This window comes from Mastigoproctus giganteus, chromosome 8 (genome assembly GCF_048544385.1).
Source record: "Mastigoproctus giganteus isolate SK-2022 chromosome 8, ASM4854438v1, whole genome shotgun sequence".
NCBI lineage: Eukaryota > Metazoa > Arthropoda > Arachnida > Uropygi > Thelyphonidae > Mastigoproctus > Mastigoproctus giganteus.
Genome location: NC_143582.1, coordinates 217,937,478 through 217,955,241, shown reverse-complemented (window position 1 = coordinate 217,955,241; position 17,764 = coordinate 217,937,478). Strand labels below are relative to the sequence as shown.

At 35.9% G+C, this 17,764-nt stretch overlaps 1 protein-coding gene across 1 annotated transcript in view; it reads left to right on the top strand.

Moving 5' to 3' along the window:
- The window catches only part of LOC150082292 (uncharacterized), a 125,433-nt gene extending 107,958 nt beyond the window's left edge, over positions 1–17,475 (top strand). The window contains exons 9-10 of the mRNA XM_090380110.1: positions 3,015–3,136; positions 16,275–17,475. Coding sequence (XP_090236236.1) covers positions 3,015–3,136; positions 16,275–17,470 — 1,318 coding nt within the window. The 3' untranslated portion in view covers positions 17,471–17,475. The remainder of the gene's footprint in view (positions 1–3,014; positions 3,137–16,274) is intronic.
- The last annotated feature ends 289 nt before the right edge of the window (positions 17,476–17,764 follow it).

Sequence of the window (17,764 nt, the reverse complement as noted above, 5' to 3'; positions counted from 1 at the left end):
TTTCCTGAAATCCAAATATATGATATCAAAATTATTTTTTGCATTTGGTTCCTTTGTAACCACATCATAATATCCTATCAAATTTGTCAGACAAGACTTTCCCTTAACAAGCCCATGCTGTGTCTGAATTATTGCTGCAGTCTTGTGTAGATGATCCTGCAATGCATCTTTAACCAGTGACTCCATTATTTTACCCGGAACAGAAGTTAAACTAACTGGTCTGTAATTACTCGTGTCACCCTTCGATCCCCCTTTGTGAATTGGGGATACATTTGCACATCTCCAGTCCGTGGGAACCTCCCCTGAGTCCAATGATGCTCTTATAATTATGGATAAGGGTTTGCTTAATTGCTTTCCCGTCTCCTTTAATATAACTGGATAGATCCCATCCACTACAGGTGCTTTTCTTATGTTTAACTTCAACAATTTCTCCTCCACTTTGCTCTCAGTTATTACAAAATCATTAAGTATCCTGCTACAATTTGATAACCTTCTGCCATTTTCAAACCTTAATAATTCCTCATGTGTGAATGTAGATGCAAAATACTCATTCAGTTTGTTTGCTATCTGAGCAGGATCATCAACAGTCGAACAATCGATATCAAGTGGACCAATCAGATTCATCCCCTTCCTTTTAGAATTTATATAAGTAAAGAAATCCTTGCTGTTTTTCTTAGCATCTTTTGCCAAGGATTTCTTGTAATCTGCCTTCACCTGCCTAACCTCTTTTGTGACCTGATTACAGACTAGCTTATATCTGCCATAGGCTTCTGAGTCGCTTGATAATTTATATGCATCCCATGCATTTTTCTTCTCTGTTACGAGTCTCATTAGTTCATTAGATAACCATTTAGGTCTAAATCTTGAACAATATTTCTTAACAGGTATGAAACTTTTAGTAGCTTCCACGATTAATTCCTTGAATGCTTCCCACTTATAATTTACTGTTGGTAACATCGTCAGTTGATCCCACTGTACAGAATTTAAAAGCTGTCGGAGACCACTGTACTCACCCTTACGGAAGCAAAAACTCTTTCCTTTACCCCTGATGGTAATTAAATCTTTAAGTAAATCCCACATCAGTACACTGATCACTGCCACCTAGTGGTTCCTTTATCTGCAAATTCTTAATACAAGAATGATCACTGTTGATATCCAGATCAAGAGTATTACTTTCTCTGGTTGCCTCTCGAACATGCTGCAGAAAACAATCATCCAATAAATCCACAAAAGTCTGACTAGTGTGTGAGTGACCAATCCACAAGTTCCAGTCAATATCTGGGAAGTTAAAATCTCCCATTATAAGACATTCCAATTTACTAGCCCACTCTATTTCTCTGTACAATTGTTCATTGTAATCATTCAAGTCATTAGGCCTATAACACACTCCTACTCTTATTTTTGCTTTCGCAGTGCTTATGGCACACCAAACTGACTAACAGTGCACTGTTCATCTGTATCAACTGGATGCACTTCTTTTGATTTTGTTTTTCTTAATTAACAGCATAACACCTCCTCCCTTTCTATCCTGTCTATCCTTTCCGTACACATTGTACTCCCCAAATTCCAGTTCGGCATTCCTTATATCTGTGTTTTTTGGTTTTTTGGTTTGGTTTTTTTTTTTTTAGGAGCATTAGCAACTAAGGCCATATTACTCCAGGATATGCAGTGGTCATTCCCTGACCTTTCCGCATCCTCCATATTTGGTGGTGACGGGTTCGAACCCCCGGTCTAATCAAGAAGCGTGTGCTACGCACCGCTGCTCCTTCCCACCTGGCTACGGAGGCGCCTTATATCTGTGTGACACCACGTCTCTGCTATCCCAACAATATCCGCCTTTGATGTCTTGACCAACACTTCAAATTCATCAAATTTATTTACTATACTTCTAGCATTGGTATACATTTTACCCTTTGGGAAGATATTTATGGCAATTAGGTATATCAGGTGGAGTCTTTTTATTGGGTTTCATTCACAGAGATATATATCCCATCTAACAAATGCATTTTGAACATTTCTGCAACCCACATTGCAGTGCAAAACACATTTTTTGCAGAATTCACAAGCGATGCAGTGTTTTTGTCTGCCACTGTATATCATATAACAGCAGTGTTGAGAACTTTATATAGAAATTCATATAACCCAGGTTTATTGATTCAGTGAATTAAAAAAAAAATTGTATAAACATGAGATCTTAGTTCTTGAACATATCACAGCTGTTTAACTAAGACTTGTAAATTATATATAAAAAATTAGTCGTCTAGGCCCAACTGTCGTCTAGGCCCGTGTAAACAGTTCAGTTTGTTAATTGGGGAATTTTTGTGCAGTTATAAAAATCTATATTCATCAAAATGATTACTTATTAATGTAGAAATTTTTTATAATCGGATTATTTTAATTGAATGTGTCGTTTTATTCTCCCCTCTAGTAATTGGAATCTCTTGTGTTGTGGTTCAGAAAGTTGTCATGTGCAGTAGTTATCTAAAAATTGTGTGAATGGTGGTTCATTTGTGAGGGATGGGTGAGAACCATGGTAATCATGTATAAAAATCCATGATCATATCTTAAAAAATAAAAATAAATAAATTTTTTGTTTATACTCTGGGATGACCACACTGTCAGAGGAGTTCACAGGAGAGAGAGAGAGAGAGAGAGAGAGAGAGAGAGAGAGAGAGAGAGAGAGAATGCAAGAAATAACACTATATTTAGCAGTCACAGGTTTGAACCCCAGTCACTCAAGGCACACGTACTTAATGCAGCCTCATGTTGACCACTCTGCTACTGTGGCATAATAAAGTTTGTCAATACCTTTCAATACAGTGCAATTGAGATTAAACACCCAAGTGTCATCTAGGCCCATGTAAATAGTTCAGTGTATTAATTTCAGCATTTTTGCAGAATTATAAAAATCTATAATCTTCAAAATGATTACTTATTAATGCAGACGTGTTTTATTATTGGATCATTTTAATTGATGCATGTGTTCATTTAATTGTTTATTTTTTTCCCTCTAGTAACTGGAATCTTCTGTTATGTTGCTGTTGTGGTTCACAAGGTTGTCATGTGGCTTGTATGCATATACCTGTTTCTACGAATACATGGGAGTGCCTTGATTGCAGAAGCATTAGTGAACAAAGTATGTTTATGAAATGTTTTATGGAAAAAAAAATATTTTTAATATGACTTAAGTTTAAACAAAAGAACATAAAAATATAAAAAGCAGTTCACTAATACACAATCATTTAGAGTATTAAAGCGTTTTAAAGTATAAAATACAGGCAATCCTCGCCTTGCACGATAGTGCAGGACCATAGAAATGACAATGCAAATCAATCTTAATAAACAATGGGGAAAATGATTGTTCTGTGACCTTTAAAAAGTTTTGTAAAAACATTAAAAACTCTCTTACTGTCAGTTATAAATGTATAGGGAAATGAAAAAAAAAATAGTAAAACTAATATTTATTTAGTACACTGTAATTTGAAACATTGAGAATTAAAGTGTTTTATTTCTTTGTAAAAAAACTTTCAAGAGTAGTTTGACCAGTGCTTGCCTTCTTCTCTTCTATAACTTATGATCATCATAACCACCTGCCTTAACTAATCCTTGGAATCTGGGTGCAAATTTCACAGCAACATCCCTATCTGCGCTAGCAGCTTCACCAGATAGCTTAACATTAATCAAGTCACTTCGGAAACAATGAAACTGGCCTTTACTGGCAGTAAAAGTTTCTTCTTCAGTCTCCTTGTAATCACGTTTTCTTTCAATGTGGCAACTGACTTCAACATTTGGCCTGAATGCTATTTCAACCAACACTCCATTTCAACCATAAGTGGCTTTCTGTTCCTAGTGCAATTTAAACTAAAAGATGTTGAAGCGACTTTACCTTGTTTTTTATATTATCAGACTTTTTCAATATGGTTCATACCATAGCTTCATGCAGCCTTAAGTCTTGTCCTGTCTTCGCTTTGCTGTCGCCATTTTCAAATCTTCTAATCACTTCCAACGGTTCATTTCTTTGCTGCACTTTCATCTTTGTTGGCCAATTCTCTCTTTCGATAATCTATTTCGTTTTTTATCACTGGGAGACGAGGAGGCAACAACTACATGCTTTGCTGTCTATGCGTGAACTGAATAACAGATGTGCATTGACCAATCACAACACTTTGAAAGAAGTGAAGTGATTGGTCACTGATCATGATGCGCATCTGTTATTTAGTGATTTGTGGACTGAAGTGCTAGCAGCGAAGTTTGTACTTTATGCAGTTACTCACAGTTTACCATGGTAACTGAAATTTGAACCATGTTGGTAGGGGACTGGTGTTATTTAATTAAACTGTGGTAACTGAAATTCGTACATATTAGAACCGTGCAAAGCATGGACTGCCTGTATAACAATTGCTAATTATTAATGGTGAATAATACTGAGTAATGGAATTCATTTCAGCACAGTTTTTAACAGCTACATCAGTCATTTGCCTTATGTATTGTCTTATATGCAAAGAGTAATTGATAAGTTCATTGCATGTAAGTGTGAAATAATGATCTCCCACTTGTTATATAATTAAATATCACCTTATATAAAGTGTTATTTCTTTCTTCCTGAAAAAGTGAAATAAAGCAGTAAAACAAACAAACAAAAGGGATAGATTTGAGCACCATTTTACAACTCCCACACTGCAGTAATTGTGATTACCGTTGTAATCACAGTTCCTGCTGAGTAAGACCTCTGTTGTATGTTAGTGGTTGATTTAAAATTAGTGGCTGTTATTTTCTATCTTCTTAAATGTACATATACAGTCTTGTCTGAATAATTTTAAAAATGATGAGTTGTTTTTTGGAATAATATGTGAGACGATCGGACATGCTGGGTGTTAGTGATGATGTTACTATTTTTGTCTTTAGCTTTTTATAAACCGAGGTAGTACTGCCATTTGATCTGATAGGCTCTCTTAGCAAAATATTATTTACTGTGCATTAATCTGATTTGGGATTAGTGATTAAATAATACTTGAAGTTCCAAAAGAAGCACATTATTGTTTTCTCGGATTTGTATGAAAAGATATAATAACAGGCCAGGTGCCTCTGTATAATTTTGTCTTCAGTTTTATACAAGTATATAATTTTTCAAGCAAGTACAGTTCTTGTCAGATGGTTGACACTGTTACTATGGTAACTTCAGTACTGTTTATATTGCATTTGTGTTTTTATATAAAATGGTTCCTTGTCTCAGTTGTTATCTTCTTGTCCAATATTGGGCCTAGTGGCCTGTTACGGTCTCTCTCCATCTTTGCAGGCGTCTGCCTCTGTCTCTCCTTCCCTGGGGGTTTATAGTTTATCTCTTTCGGATAACGTCTGTTCTCCATTCTCTCTACATGCTGTATCCATCTGTTTCTATATGAGTAGAAACAGATATATAATTCAGTACTGAGGTTGTCTGCAGTTCTGACAGGATGTCTTGATTTCTTTTCCTGTCAAGTCTGATATAGCCTGTGGTTCTCTGCATGAAAGGCATTTCTGCACCAGTCAACCTCCTCACTCATTGTCCATGCCTCAGAGCCATAGGTTAGGATAGAGGTCTGGCGAGGGTATTATGTATCCGTGTCCTTGTTTTCTTATGCACCAGATTAGATTTGAAAATATGGTTTATAGTTTTAGTAATTCCTATGTAATTATTTTTCTCAATATCTTTTTCATATGACAGGTGCTATCCTAGGTATTTGAAAGTGTTAACTTGTTAGATAATATTATTGTCAATGCAGATCTTGCTTCTTATTGGATCTCTTCCTTTAAATCCATCACTTTTGTCTTTGAAGATGAGATTTCCATATTAAATGATTTTGCTGTTTTGTTTAATGAGAAGATGGCTTTCTGCAATGAGTTCTCATTGTCTTCTATTAGGACCTGGTCATCAGCAAAAAGCAGTGTCCATTCTTGCTTTGACTAATTTCGATACCTGTCTTGGAGATTTTCCTCCATTCTCTTATAATATGATTTATATACATGTCGAATAGAAGCTGGGACAACCCACATCCATATTGCACCCTGTATTTATTGTCTCCAATTCAGTTGTTTGTGATTCAATCTTAATTTTTATTCTATTATTTTTATAAATATTGAGGATGGCCTCAATCAACTGCTGGTTTGGTATGTTGTTATTATCTTGTCTTCTTTTAAGATTTCAAATAATTTTGTTCAGTTCACCTTGTCAAAGGCTTTTTTGTAATCTATGAATAAGAGATGGGTTTCCAAATTAAACTCTTCTTTTTTCTATCGGGAGCTTGACTGTGAAGTAAGTGTCAATACATGATCTTTCCATCCTGAACCCGTTTTGTTCTTCTCCAGGGATGTTTTCATAGTATTTCTTAAGCTTCATTTTTAAAAGGCTTGAGTATATTTTATTTCCTGAGTTTAAGAGACTGATTCCTTGGTAGTTATTGCAGTTGTTTATATTGCCTTTTTTGAAAATTGGCACCAGATAGCTGGCATTTTTGCCAGCTATCTGGTGGCAGGTGGCCCACAAAAATCATATTCATTAGTTCAAGTAGCTTAATTTCAAAATTTTCCTGAGTATTTGATGAGCTCTATGTTAATTCCATCGTTGCCTGGACATTTAGTTCTTTGTTAGTGAAGGCTTCTATTATATTATTGTTAGATGTTGTTTTAGCCAGGGGAGGATCAACTGTGGTCCATTGGTTTTTATAATAGTTGAGCCAATCTTCTAACGGTATTGTGTTAATTTTGACTGTTTCCTTGAGGTTATTGTTCATTTGCCTTCTTACTTTGTATACTCTAGTATGTGGCTTATTAATGTCTTTATCTAAGTTGGTCACAAAATTGTTCCATTGATCTCTGTGTTTTTCGTGTTTCTCCTTAATTATAGTGCTGATTTTCACATCCCACTGTTGCAGGGGCTGTGACAGTGGGATGGGGGAAAACAGATAAAACAGGGGCTGTTTTCTCCGCCATCATTTTTTCACACCCAGTACTGCCTTTGCTGATTCTTCTAAGGTTTTACCAAGGTGGCTCCAGTTATCTTCTATATTTATTCCTGCAAGATGATTTGTTAATTTCTTATCTATTTCTTGTTGGTATTTCTTCCGAATTTCGGGATCATTTAGGGAGCTTACTTTATATATACATTCTTGAGATGGTTGTTCCTTTTTATGCCTTAGCCACGATAGAGGGAATCTCGGGGTAGTTACAATTAAGAAGTGGTCTAATTCAATTTCATATCCCACTGTCACAGCCCCTGCGACAGTGGGATGCAGAAATCAGCATTATAATTAAGGAGAAAAGGAATGCATATAAAAAATGGATAACCACAAAAAAACTAGAAGATGAAGTGGAATATAAATGAAAAAGAGCTACAGCCAAAAGAGAAACACGAAAAAGACAGAGATCAATGGAACAATTTTGTGACCAACTTAGAAAAAGACATTAATAAGCCACATACTAGAGTATACAAAGTAATAAGACAAATGAGCAGTAACCTCAAGGAAACAGTCAAAACTAACACAATACTGTTAGAAGATTGGCTCAACTATTATAAAAACCAATGGACCACAGTTGATCCTACCCTGGCTAAAACATCTAACAATAATATAATTCCACTTCATCTTCTAGGTTTATTTTGTGGTTATCCATTTTTTATATGCATTCCTTTTCTTCTTAATTATAGTGCTGATTTCCGCATCCCACTGTCGTGTTTGTACTCTTCCATAAATCTAATGCCATGCAGCTCCCTGCATATTGTCTTTGTACTAATATTAGTTCTTGAGGCCTTTGAATTTCCAATTGATAGTATTTAATGTGGACTGGCAGGATCGAAATACCACTCCTCCAAGCACCCTCTGGTCTCCTTCCATCAATTTCTGCAGACTAGCCCAAACATTTCCTTGCACCATGATGTTCCTGTTTGGTGATTACATAAGCCACGATTGATCTAGGGTGTTGCAGTTTTACTGCAAATACACACATAGATTGATTATTAATATGGCATCCTATGATGACTTCCTATTGGAAGCTGCTGATCTCAAAAGCTTTCATCCACTAATGTAATTTGTTGATCTGCTTCTCATGTAAATGCAGTTGCTTTTATATCTATTCCTGATGACAGGTATGGTTAATTTCTCTAATCCCAGGAGGGTCTGGATACTTTTAGCAATATAGTATATATGTATATAATTTGATAGTATAAACCAGAGCTATGATGCTCAATATGTTTTATGTTGCTTTCAGTATTTGTAGAAGCAAAGAGAAATTTACCTCAATATGATACATAGAACACTTCTGTATGATACTCTCTAGAAATTAAAACGAATATAACATTAACACAAAATGGTTACTGTAAAAAATCGATTAAACACAAGAAAAAAATTATAAAAAGCTATTTTGAAAAACGATTTTCCTTCCTGAAACTGACAGAGCTTTTTGATCATATGTCGTGGTTACAGGAATGAAAATTACGGAGTATGTGTGAGTATGAATCTTAAATAGAGATTATTTGTCTTCGTGCACATGTGTAAAAGACAAATCGGAGATTAGATATGCATGGCGAACATTAAGAGAATTCTTAATGTTCGCCATGTTCGCCATTAATGTTCGCGAACATTAAGACGGTTTCTGCAATTAATAGTCTCATATAACGAGACCAAAACACTTAGTATCCAATTACATTGGATACTAAGTGTTTCGGTCTCATTGAATAAAAATGTATTCTTTTTCGTTGATGGCAGGAAAGGCTAATTCTGACACTGCTGAACGAGAAGCACGAACTGAGGACGCATGCTGTTTAACCCTAAAATTCAGCATAAACTATGTCGATCCATGGTAAGGATCGACAGTCACAAGACGAGTTACAATCGGCACAAGAAATGTATACCCGATTTAGATCTAAAGAAAAATCTCACAGAAGTGTACAGAAATGGTGTTCATAATATGGAGGTAGCAGACACACTGAACTTTATTTAGCTTAAAATTTGATTCCAACAATTGTAAAGGGAAGGGGAGATAAAATTCTGTAGGAAATTTTGAATGCTACTGCCAATCATAATTCATATATTACTGAAATGGAAAACTTTTTTTGTTTTTCTTGTGTCAAAATCATACTCTGGTGAAGCATGTTCCTTTGAATCTGGTTGTGACAAAGGCTGAAACTTTCATCCTTACAGAACTGTCATGATACAGCAACAGAAGAGGAATTTAAAGCAAGCACTGGATGGTTTGACTGTTTAGATTGACTCACCTTCTAGGAGGCAGTGCAGTAGGAGACTTCAAACTTAAACCTCTGCATACTGAGAATCCACAGGCATTAAAAAGTTATACGAAGGGTGTACTTCCAGTCATTTGAAAGGCAAATTCAATCGTTTTGGTGACCAGTTCACTTGTTGTTAACTGGTTCACTGAGCACTTTGTGCCTGCTATTAAAGATTGCTACAAAGGGAACAAATTAGCATATTAGCTATTTACTTTTACGTTATCACATACTTGTGTTCCATACAGAGGTCGTTACTCTCCTGTTGGCTGCTATTTCATTTTATTTGTGGAAGGTGTTCCTGTATATACACGGATATTTCTCTCTAGATATAGTAAGTTAATTTGTTTTGAATTTGTTTCTCAGTCAGGTCAACAATAATCACATACAAATTAGAATTTTTTATTTTATAATTTATATAAAATTTATACTTACTATTTGGCCATTAAGTTTTAACTTCTCTACTTTAAATATTTAGTATTATATAAACCAACAATATAGAGGCCCATGTACTATTGCTTTTCTTTCGTTTTTGATGTTTGACCCCTGAAAAAGTCTTTAGGATTGGCAGTATACAACAATATGATTTTTGTATATACAGGGTGTCTCAAAAATATTGGTACAAACATTTAGGGGAGGTAGGTAACGTCTAAAGGAATGTGAATCGCATAGGAACCCATAACTGGAAACATCGGCGTAAGTCGGTACGCGGCACTGTTCATCAGTTCACGAGAGGGGAATCTTCTGGTTTACTCATTCAAGCAGTAGTCGTCGCCGCACGAAGAGCATGCATCGATATACGAACTGTGAGCTGGCAGACATGCACCTAGTGTATGGATTAGCAGAGGGCAATGGACGAGCCGCTCAACAAATTTATGGAGAACGCGTCCCAGACAGACGTACCAGACCACCATTTGTTTGCGCATGTGCATCAAAATTTGTGCGATTATTGGTCATTTAGAGGTAACAGAAATAGTGCGGGCAGACCATATTCGATGCAAACTCCTGCCGAGGCAACGAGACACTCCTGCAGAGGCAACGGCACGTGTGCCGTTGCCTCTGCCTTAGGAGTGTCTCGTTGCAGTGTATAGCGTGTCTGGCACGACGACTCCTTACACCCCTTTCATCTCCAAAGGGTTCAGTTACTGCTCCCCCAAGATCATCCTGCACGTGTGGCTTTTCCGCAGTGGTTTCTCCAAGAAAGTGTTCAAGACTTGAATTTTCCAGCCTATGTTTTGGTCACGGATGAGGCTTATTTCACTCGGGAAGGCTTATTCAATCAGCACAATGCTCATGTGTGGGTTCATGACAACCCACACGGTGTGCACCCCCATGCGGCACAACATCGCTTCACAATAAATGTGTGGGCAGGTATGGTCTGTGACTGCTTAGTCGGCCCATACCTGTTACCATCCCGCATGAACTCCCCTAAAGATCAGATCTTTCTTGAACAAGTTCTACCAGGGTTACTTGACAATGTTCCAGTAAATGTGAGATGCAACATTTGGTTTCAACATGACGGGGCGCCTGCCCATTATGGAAGGTGTGTTCGTGACCATTTGAACAGGCGTTTTGGCGTCGATGGATTGGCCGTGATGGACCCGTTGCCTGGCCCCCACGCTCACCTGATTTATCGAGCCTTGATTTCTTTCTGTGGGGGGCCCCTCAAATCTATCGTGAATGAATTGCCTGTGGAGACGGAAATGGAGCTCGTGGCGAGACTCTTCTGCGCTGCTGCCACTGTCAAAAAAAAACTCCAGGTATGTTCGACCATGTCCGCCAATCCCTGCTGTGTCGGTGTCACGCATGCATCGCGTCTCATGGTGGAACCTTCGAGCATCTGTTGTAACATCATGAAATGCATTCATCTCATACTCCATTGTTAATATGTCAAATAAATGTTTGCCACTAATTACTGTCTTGTGTCATTTCTGCTTCTTGTGCCTCTGCTACTACTTTTCCAGTTATGGGTTCCTATGCGATTCACATTCCTTTAGATGTTACATACCTCCCCTATATGTTTGTACCAATATTTTTGAGACACCCTGTATATTTTGCACGGCGCCTCCGTAGCCAGGTGGGCAGGAGCAGCAGTGCGTAGCACACGCTTCTTGATTAGACCGGGGTTCGAGCCCGTGACCACCAAATACAGAGGATGTGGAAAGGTCAGGGAATGACCACCGCATATCCTGGAGCAATATGGCCTTAGTTGCTAATGCTCCTAAAAACCAAACAACAACTAACAACAATATTTTGCACCATAGTTTAACCATTTTACATTATTACCTCTTTATATTTAGTATGTGTGTACTCTATTTCAGTATAATTGATATTTCTTTCAGGTATTCTGTTCCAAACTCTGTATAAAATACTTTGTAACTTAGCATTGTTATTTCATTATGGTCTTAAAGTCCATTGCTTAGCAGGGTCTCTAGCCCATATGATTTACCTTCTATATACATTCAGATTGAATGTAATACACATACCTAATTATATATGTATTAGATATATATATATGTATATATATATATATATGTGTATATATATATGTATATATATATATATATATGTGTATATATATATATGTGTATATATATATATATATGTGTATATATATATATATATATATATGTGTGTGTGTGTGTATATAAAAAGTAGGGATAAATGTAAAAGCCATCATAGCCTTTAAGTTATTTTGGCCTAATGGCCCGCAGTATACCATTAAGTTTATACACATATTCAGTATCTATAACAGTACATATTATACTTTTACTATAATAACTACACACACACACACTAATAAAGCAAAAACAGCAATAATTGTTGGAATTTATTATTTGAAATAACAGATACTAGACATAATTGTAGATAATACCAACAAACATATTCAATAAATTTCTAAATTTTATTCAAGAGAGGTCAGTTAGACCTACAGATAAAGTTGAAATGAAGGCATTGTTATGGCTTCTGCATTTGGTAGGTTGTTTGAAAAGATTTCAGCTGAATATTGAAGAAATTTTGGCAGAAATGGCACTGTGGTAGAGAGGTTCTGGCTAACTTTGTCAAAGGAGCAGGTTTTTTTTTTTTTTTTTTTGTTGTTGTTGTTTTTTTTTACTTACTTAGAGCCATACATTTCAATGCCTTGCAAACCAGAAATGAAAAAAGTGCCATGACCAGTTGGCACCAATAAGAGGTATTCTCCATATTCTTGACACTGTCAGAATATGCTATAATAGTTGAGAAACTGGACAGTTTCAGAGGAAAATGTCATTTTTGACAGTATATTCCAGATAAACCAAACAAAGATTGTATTAAAATTTTTGCTCTTTTTTAATTAAAAATCTTACTACAGAGTGAATTTAGACGCATGCATTGGAACAGCAATCCCAAAGACTATACATGCAAAGAATGACTCAGGAAGCATCATAGAATAAATGATCAAGCATGTATCTGGAACAGGCAGAAACACAACTGGTGATGGCTGGGGTACAAATTTCCCCTCTGATCAGGAAACTTTGGAAAGATCACAGCTTAATGTATATGGGACACATTGAAAAAATGCAAGACAGTTGCCACCAGATGTTTCAAAACCACTAGAATATACCAAACAACTCAAGTATGTGTGGCCTTCAAGATGTGGCAGTTGTGTTCTACATACCCTGAAATAGCAAAAATATTATACAGTTCTCTACTGTAATGCAGTGCACTATGCACTTGTGTGCTATAGTGCTCTGTATATTTTGATACCATCCCCTCCCAGTTGAACTCTCTTCCCCTAGAATAGCAGTATTCACTCCAAACATTTTTGGAGAAGTTACCCATTAGGTGTTTGAGTGCTTGAGAGGCCATGTTGAAAAAACTTTGTAATGCTCTTTAATGTCCAATCAGCTGTAAAAGGATGCAGTTACATGCGCTATTTTTTACATATCACTAAAATTTACACTTTATTCATCCTCCCAACCAGCAGTATTATGGGAAAAGGTGCACTTATTGTGGGTTCTAATTAACTGAAGTTTATTGAAGCGTTGTTTATAAAACTTCTTTTTAGGAACTGTCATTTTCTAACCAGGAGTTGATTTTAGCTGCACAGCAGCACCACTCAGCAATGCTGTTTCCAGTTTAATTTTCATTTACAGCCAGTTCTGGTTTATGTATTGTTTATATGCATTTTGTGCCCATGGGATTGATTTTAAGTAGTTTCAACTTTTATTATGGTCTTACAGAGTTTAGACAAATTAGCTAGTAAAAATGTTTCTTGACTAAATGTCTCAGAGTATGAAAAAGGTTGTTTATGCATGGGTAATGCACTTCAATCATTCTACTACCCAGGTAGTATGCATGCATCGTTTAATTATATCTCATATTGTGAATACCTTCACAATGAGTTGCTGAGGTATTGCACTGCTTTGAATAAGTAACACTTCACCAGTGGAGAAGACTAATGTTACTTATTCTTGGAGGATACCACCACCCAGACCACCGTTTCGAAGCTTGTTAGCTTACTCATCGGTGGGTGGGCAGGTACCCTGTGTTGCAATAGTGACAACACAGTATGAGAGATGCTTGATAGTGTGTGTGGTTTAATATGAGAGTTGCCTGATCGTGTGACCTGCAGGTCACACCATCAAAAATTAAACTAGTCAGTTTCATTTTTCTAAAATTAATGATGACATGGAATTGTTAGCATCTTTGTTATCACAAAAATGTCATTATTATTAGAGCATTTATTAAAGAATGTCAGATGCTTAAACCATTCCATCAAATAGATGGTAGAGTGGGGAGTCTGAGCATGATAAAAAGCTTTCCTGATTCAGACTTTATGCATAGTAGCATAGAATTTAGGTAGTTTCAGATAGTTGAAATCAAAGGTAAAATGAGAGTGGGAGTATACTGCAGACCCAAAGAATGTGAAGAGTATGACAAGAGCTTCTACACACTAGTGGAAATGGACATTCAAGAGAAAATGCCTTATTATGGATGATAAACCTTAAAGTTTTTCCATTATTGATTAGAGCAGTGTGGGAAAAACTCAACTCAGCAAATTGACTAGATTATTATTTGTATCAGCATGATACAAATAATAATCTAGTCAATTATTTGTATCAGACATATTATGGAAAGTAACTGGGCAAGAATATTATAGGTCTGATCGCCCACAAACCAGGTGACATCATTGGACTGACAGTGGAAGAACCTTTAGGAAGTGATCACAGAGTTCTAAGTTGGGCAATGAGAAGAGAGGTTGCAGTTATTAAAGGAAAAGTTGTGGGTTTTAATTTTAGGAAAGAAGACTGACATTTTAAAGTGTTTAATGGCCTCTATCTACTGGGTGAATAGAACAAGGAGTGTAAATACACTAAAATTATGATAAACCTTAAAGCAATAAATATAATAAACAAATATTGGTGTTATATCTGTAGAAGTGCATATTCTCAGGTTTTTCAGCCCATTGTGCAGGCCCAAAATCCCAGAATAATTCAATGGAGAAAATCTTACACCCTCTACCTGAGATTGGCTAACTACAGCTGCAAAAAGGCTTCAGAAATTTCATCAGACATTTCTTCTTTCAATAGACAGTGATGCATCATGCTCACCATGCTACCACATCAGCACTTCTAAATCAGCTTCTCCACTTTCCTTTCAGTTATTACAAAGTTATTTAGCTCCTCATTAGAGTTTGATAAACTTCTCGCATCCCCTACCCTAAAGAATTCCTCATGTGTGACTGTAGATGCAAAATACATATTCAAATTTGTCCACAACCTGAGCAGGGTTATCAACAGTTAACCCATAAACATCAATTGGCCCAATGTGATTCAACCTCTTCCTTTTATTGTTATTATAAGCATAGAAGTCTTTGCTGTTTTTCTTTCCATTTTTTGCCATAGACTTCTCATAATCTGCCTTAGCTTGCCTAACCTCCTTTGTGACTTGATTATAGACTAATTAATATCTACTATAGGCTTCTGTTTGAATCAACTGATAATTTATGTGCATCCCATGCACTTTTCTTCTCTGCCACATGTCTTAATAGTTCATCTGCCATCCATTTAGGTCTAAGCCTTGGGCAATATTTCTTTGTTGGTATAAAAAGCCTAGTAGCTTCTTTGATTACTTCCCATGTAGAATTTGCTGTAGTCACCCTTACGAAAGCAAAAGCCTTTCACTTTACTCTTGAGAATATTTGTCTTTAATTAAATTCTACGTTAGTACACTGTGATCGCTGCCACCCATTGGGTCTTTTACCTGCAGATTCTTAATGCATGAAGAATCACTGCTGATAACCAGATCAATAGTATTGCTTCCTCTTGTTGCCTCTCCAACACACTGCTGTAGAAAACAGTCATCCAAGAAATCCACAAAAGTCTTACTAGTTTGTGAGTGACCAACCCAGAAATTCTGGTCAACATATGCAAAGTTAAAATCCCACACAATGAGACATTCTGATTTGCTGGCCCACTCTATTTCCCTGCATAGCTGTTTGGTATACTCATAGTCATTAGTTTTATAACATACTCCTACACTTAATTTTGTTTTCTCAGTGGTTATATCATACTAAATTGTACTCCTCACCCAAGTCAATTGGATGTGCACTGCCTTAGATTTAATATTCTTCTTAACTAAGAGCATAACCCCTCCACCTCTCCTGTCCTTCCTGTATACATTGTACTCCCTATTTTCAAATTCAGCATCACTTATATCTGAGTGTCACCAGGTCTCTGTTACTCCTACAATTTCTGCATTTGATGACTTAATCAGTACTTCAAATTTATCTAATATATTTACACTACTCCTAGCATTACTGCACATGCACATGTTCTTACTCTTAGTTATTCTAATATGTTTTCTTATTATCTTAAAAAAAACTTAAAAAAAAAAAAACTTAATTGCTAGTAATCTTAAGACTTGTCTTGTTAATACAGTTATATTTTTATGGAGTTTTAAGTTCTGTTATCTAGTGTGTGTGTGTGTGTTTTTCCATTTCATTAAGTTTAATTCTTTAAATATTTTCTTTCAGTGAAAAACTGTAATTATAGGAAGCCTGGGGAACTGAATGAGCACAAAAAACCAGTAAAATCAGAAAGTGAGGCACAAGAAAGATGCAATAGGAGATCTCATCAGATTTCTAATAATAATTCTCCAAGAAAAAGGAAAGCAGAGTTTTGTTCTTTTGATGCAAATATAAATAACATCCATCTAAGAGCCAAAAAAAGTAGAGGATTAAAACTACTGCCTAATAATAATTGCAACCTACAGTCAGATGAAATAGAAGCCTGGCAACCACACACTAACAAAAAGAAAATTACAGATATAATTGATGTCCAAAAAAGGTCCCATCCCAATTGCTCCAAGAGTACAGGAACAGAAAATGTACAACATATTTCAGAAGCATTAACTGGCTTCAGAAGTTCTTATCTGGATAGCTTCACATCTTTCCTTAAAAACACTTCCACCTCAACAAAAGATTTAGAAAACTTCTGTGAGCCAAGCAGCAGTGACAAGCAGGGTTCTACTTTGCATAGCAAATATACTTCTAAATTTCAGGATAAAATTACTAAAAGTAACTCAAGTGAATCTCCTAACAAAATAGTATCACAATCAACTTTTGACTCTGAAGAACATGAAGATATAAACCATATATCCTATGAAAAGAAATGCATTAAAGATTTCACAGGCTCAGATTTCAAAAGAAAATCCAGTAGTAGTCTTCGCCCCTTAGTTATGTTAAATCACAACCATGATGACCTTGATTCTGGTGGTGTACACATAAAGTTACTGTTGCGTTGTAATTGTCGTAGAAATGATATTTGTATTAAGAATCATATATCTGCTTCTCACAAAAAGACCGATTCTTCAACGATAATTAGCGTGGAAAGTAAAAATGAAGAAATCTCTACAATAACAAATGAATCACATTTTGGTGCAAGTGTTAAATGTGAACATCTAGCAGAGCATAAGAGTAGTGAAAAGGAAAGCTCTGTCTGTGAAAAGAGAGGTTCTCCAACAGCATCATTTAGTACAGAAACTATAAATGACGAACATCCTGCAGTAAAACCAAAAGTGAATATATTACACTTGGTTAGAGACATTAAATGTGAGCAACCAACAAATCATGTTGGTAAAAAGATTATTTCTAATATGATTCAGCCGTCTCTTTTTCAATTTCTTAAAAGTCAAAAGGATTCGATTAAAGATAAGTACATGATTGTATGAAATCGCCATAATATTCTGCTGGTATAACTTATAATATACTTGTTTAAAGTAAAGTAGGCAACATAAACAAAGGAAACTCTATTTTCTTGGTTTGTATTGTTCCTGCTAACCTGGTTACTAAATATTTTTTCTCTCATATTTGAATGTTATTGTAAATTAATTTATCAATTTTAAGATGGTAAATCTTCTTAAACAAAATGACTAAAAATGAACATTAAAAATTATTCCTTGTAAAATGAATAAGGTTGCATGTAAATTGCATATTAAATGTAAAATATGCAAGGTGGCTTTGGC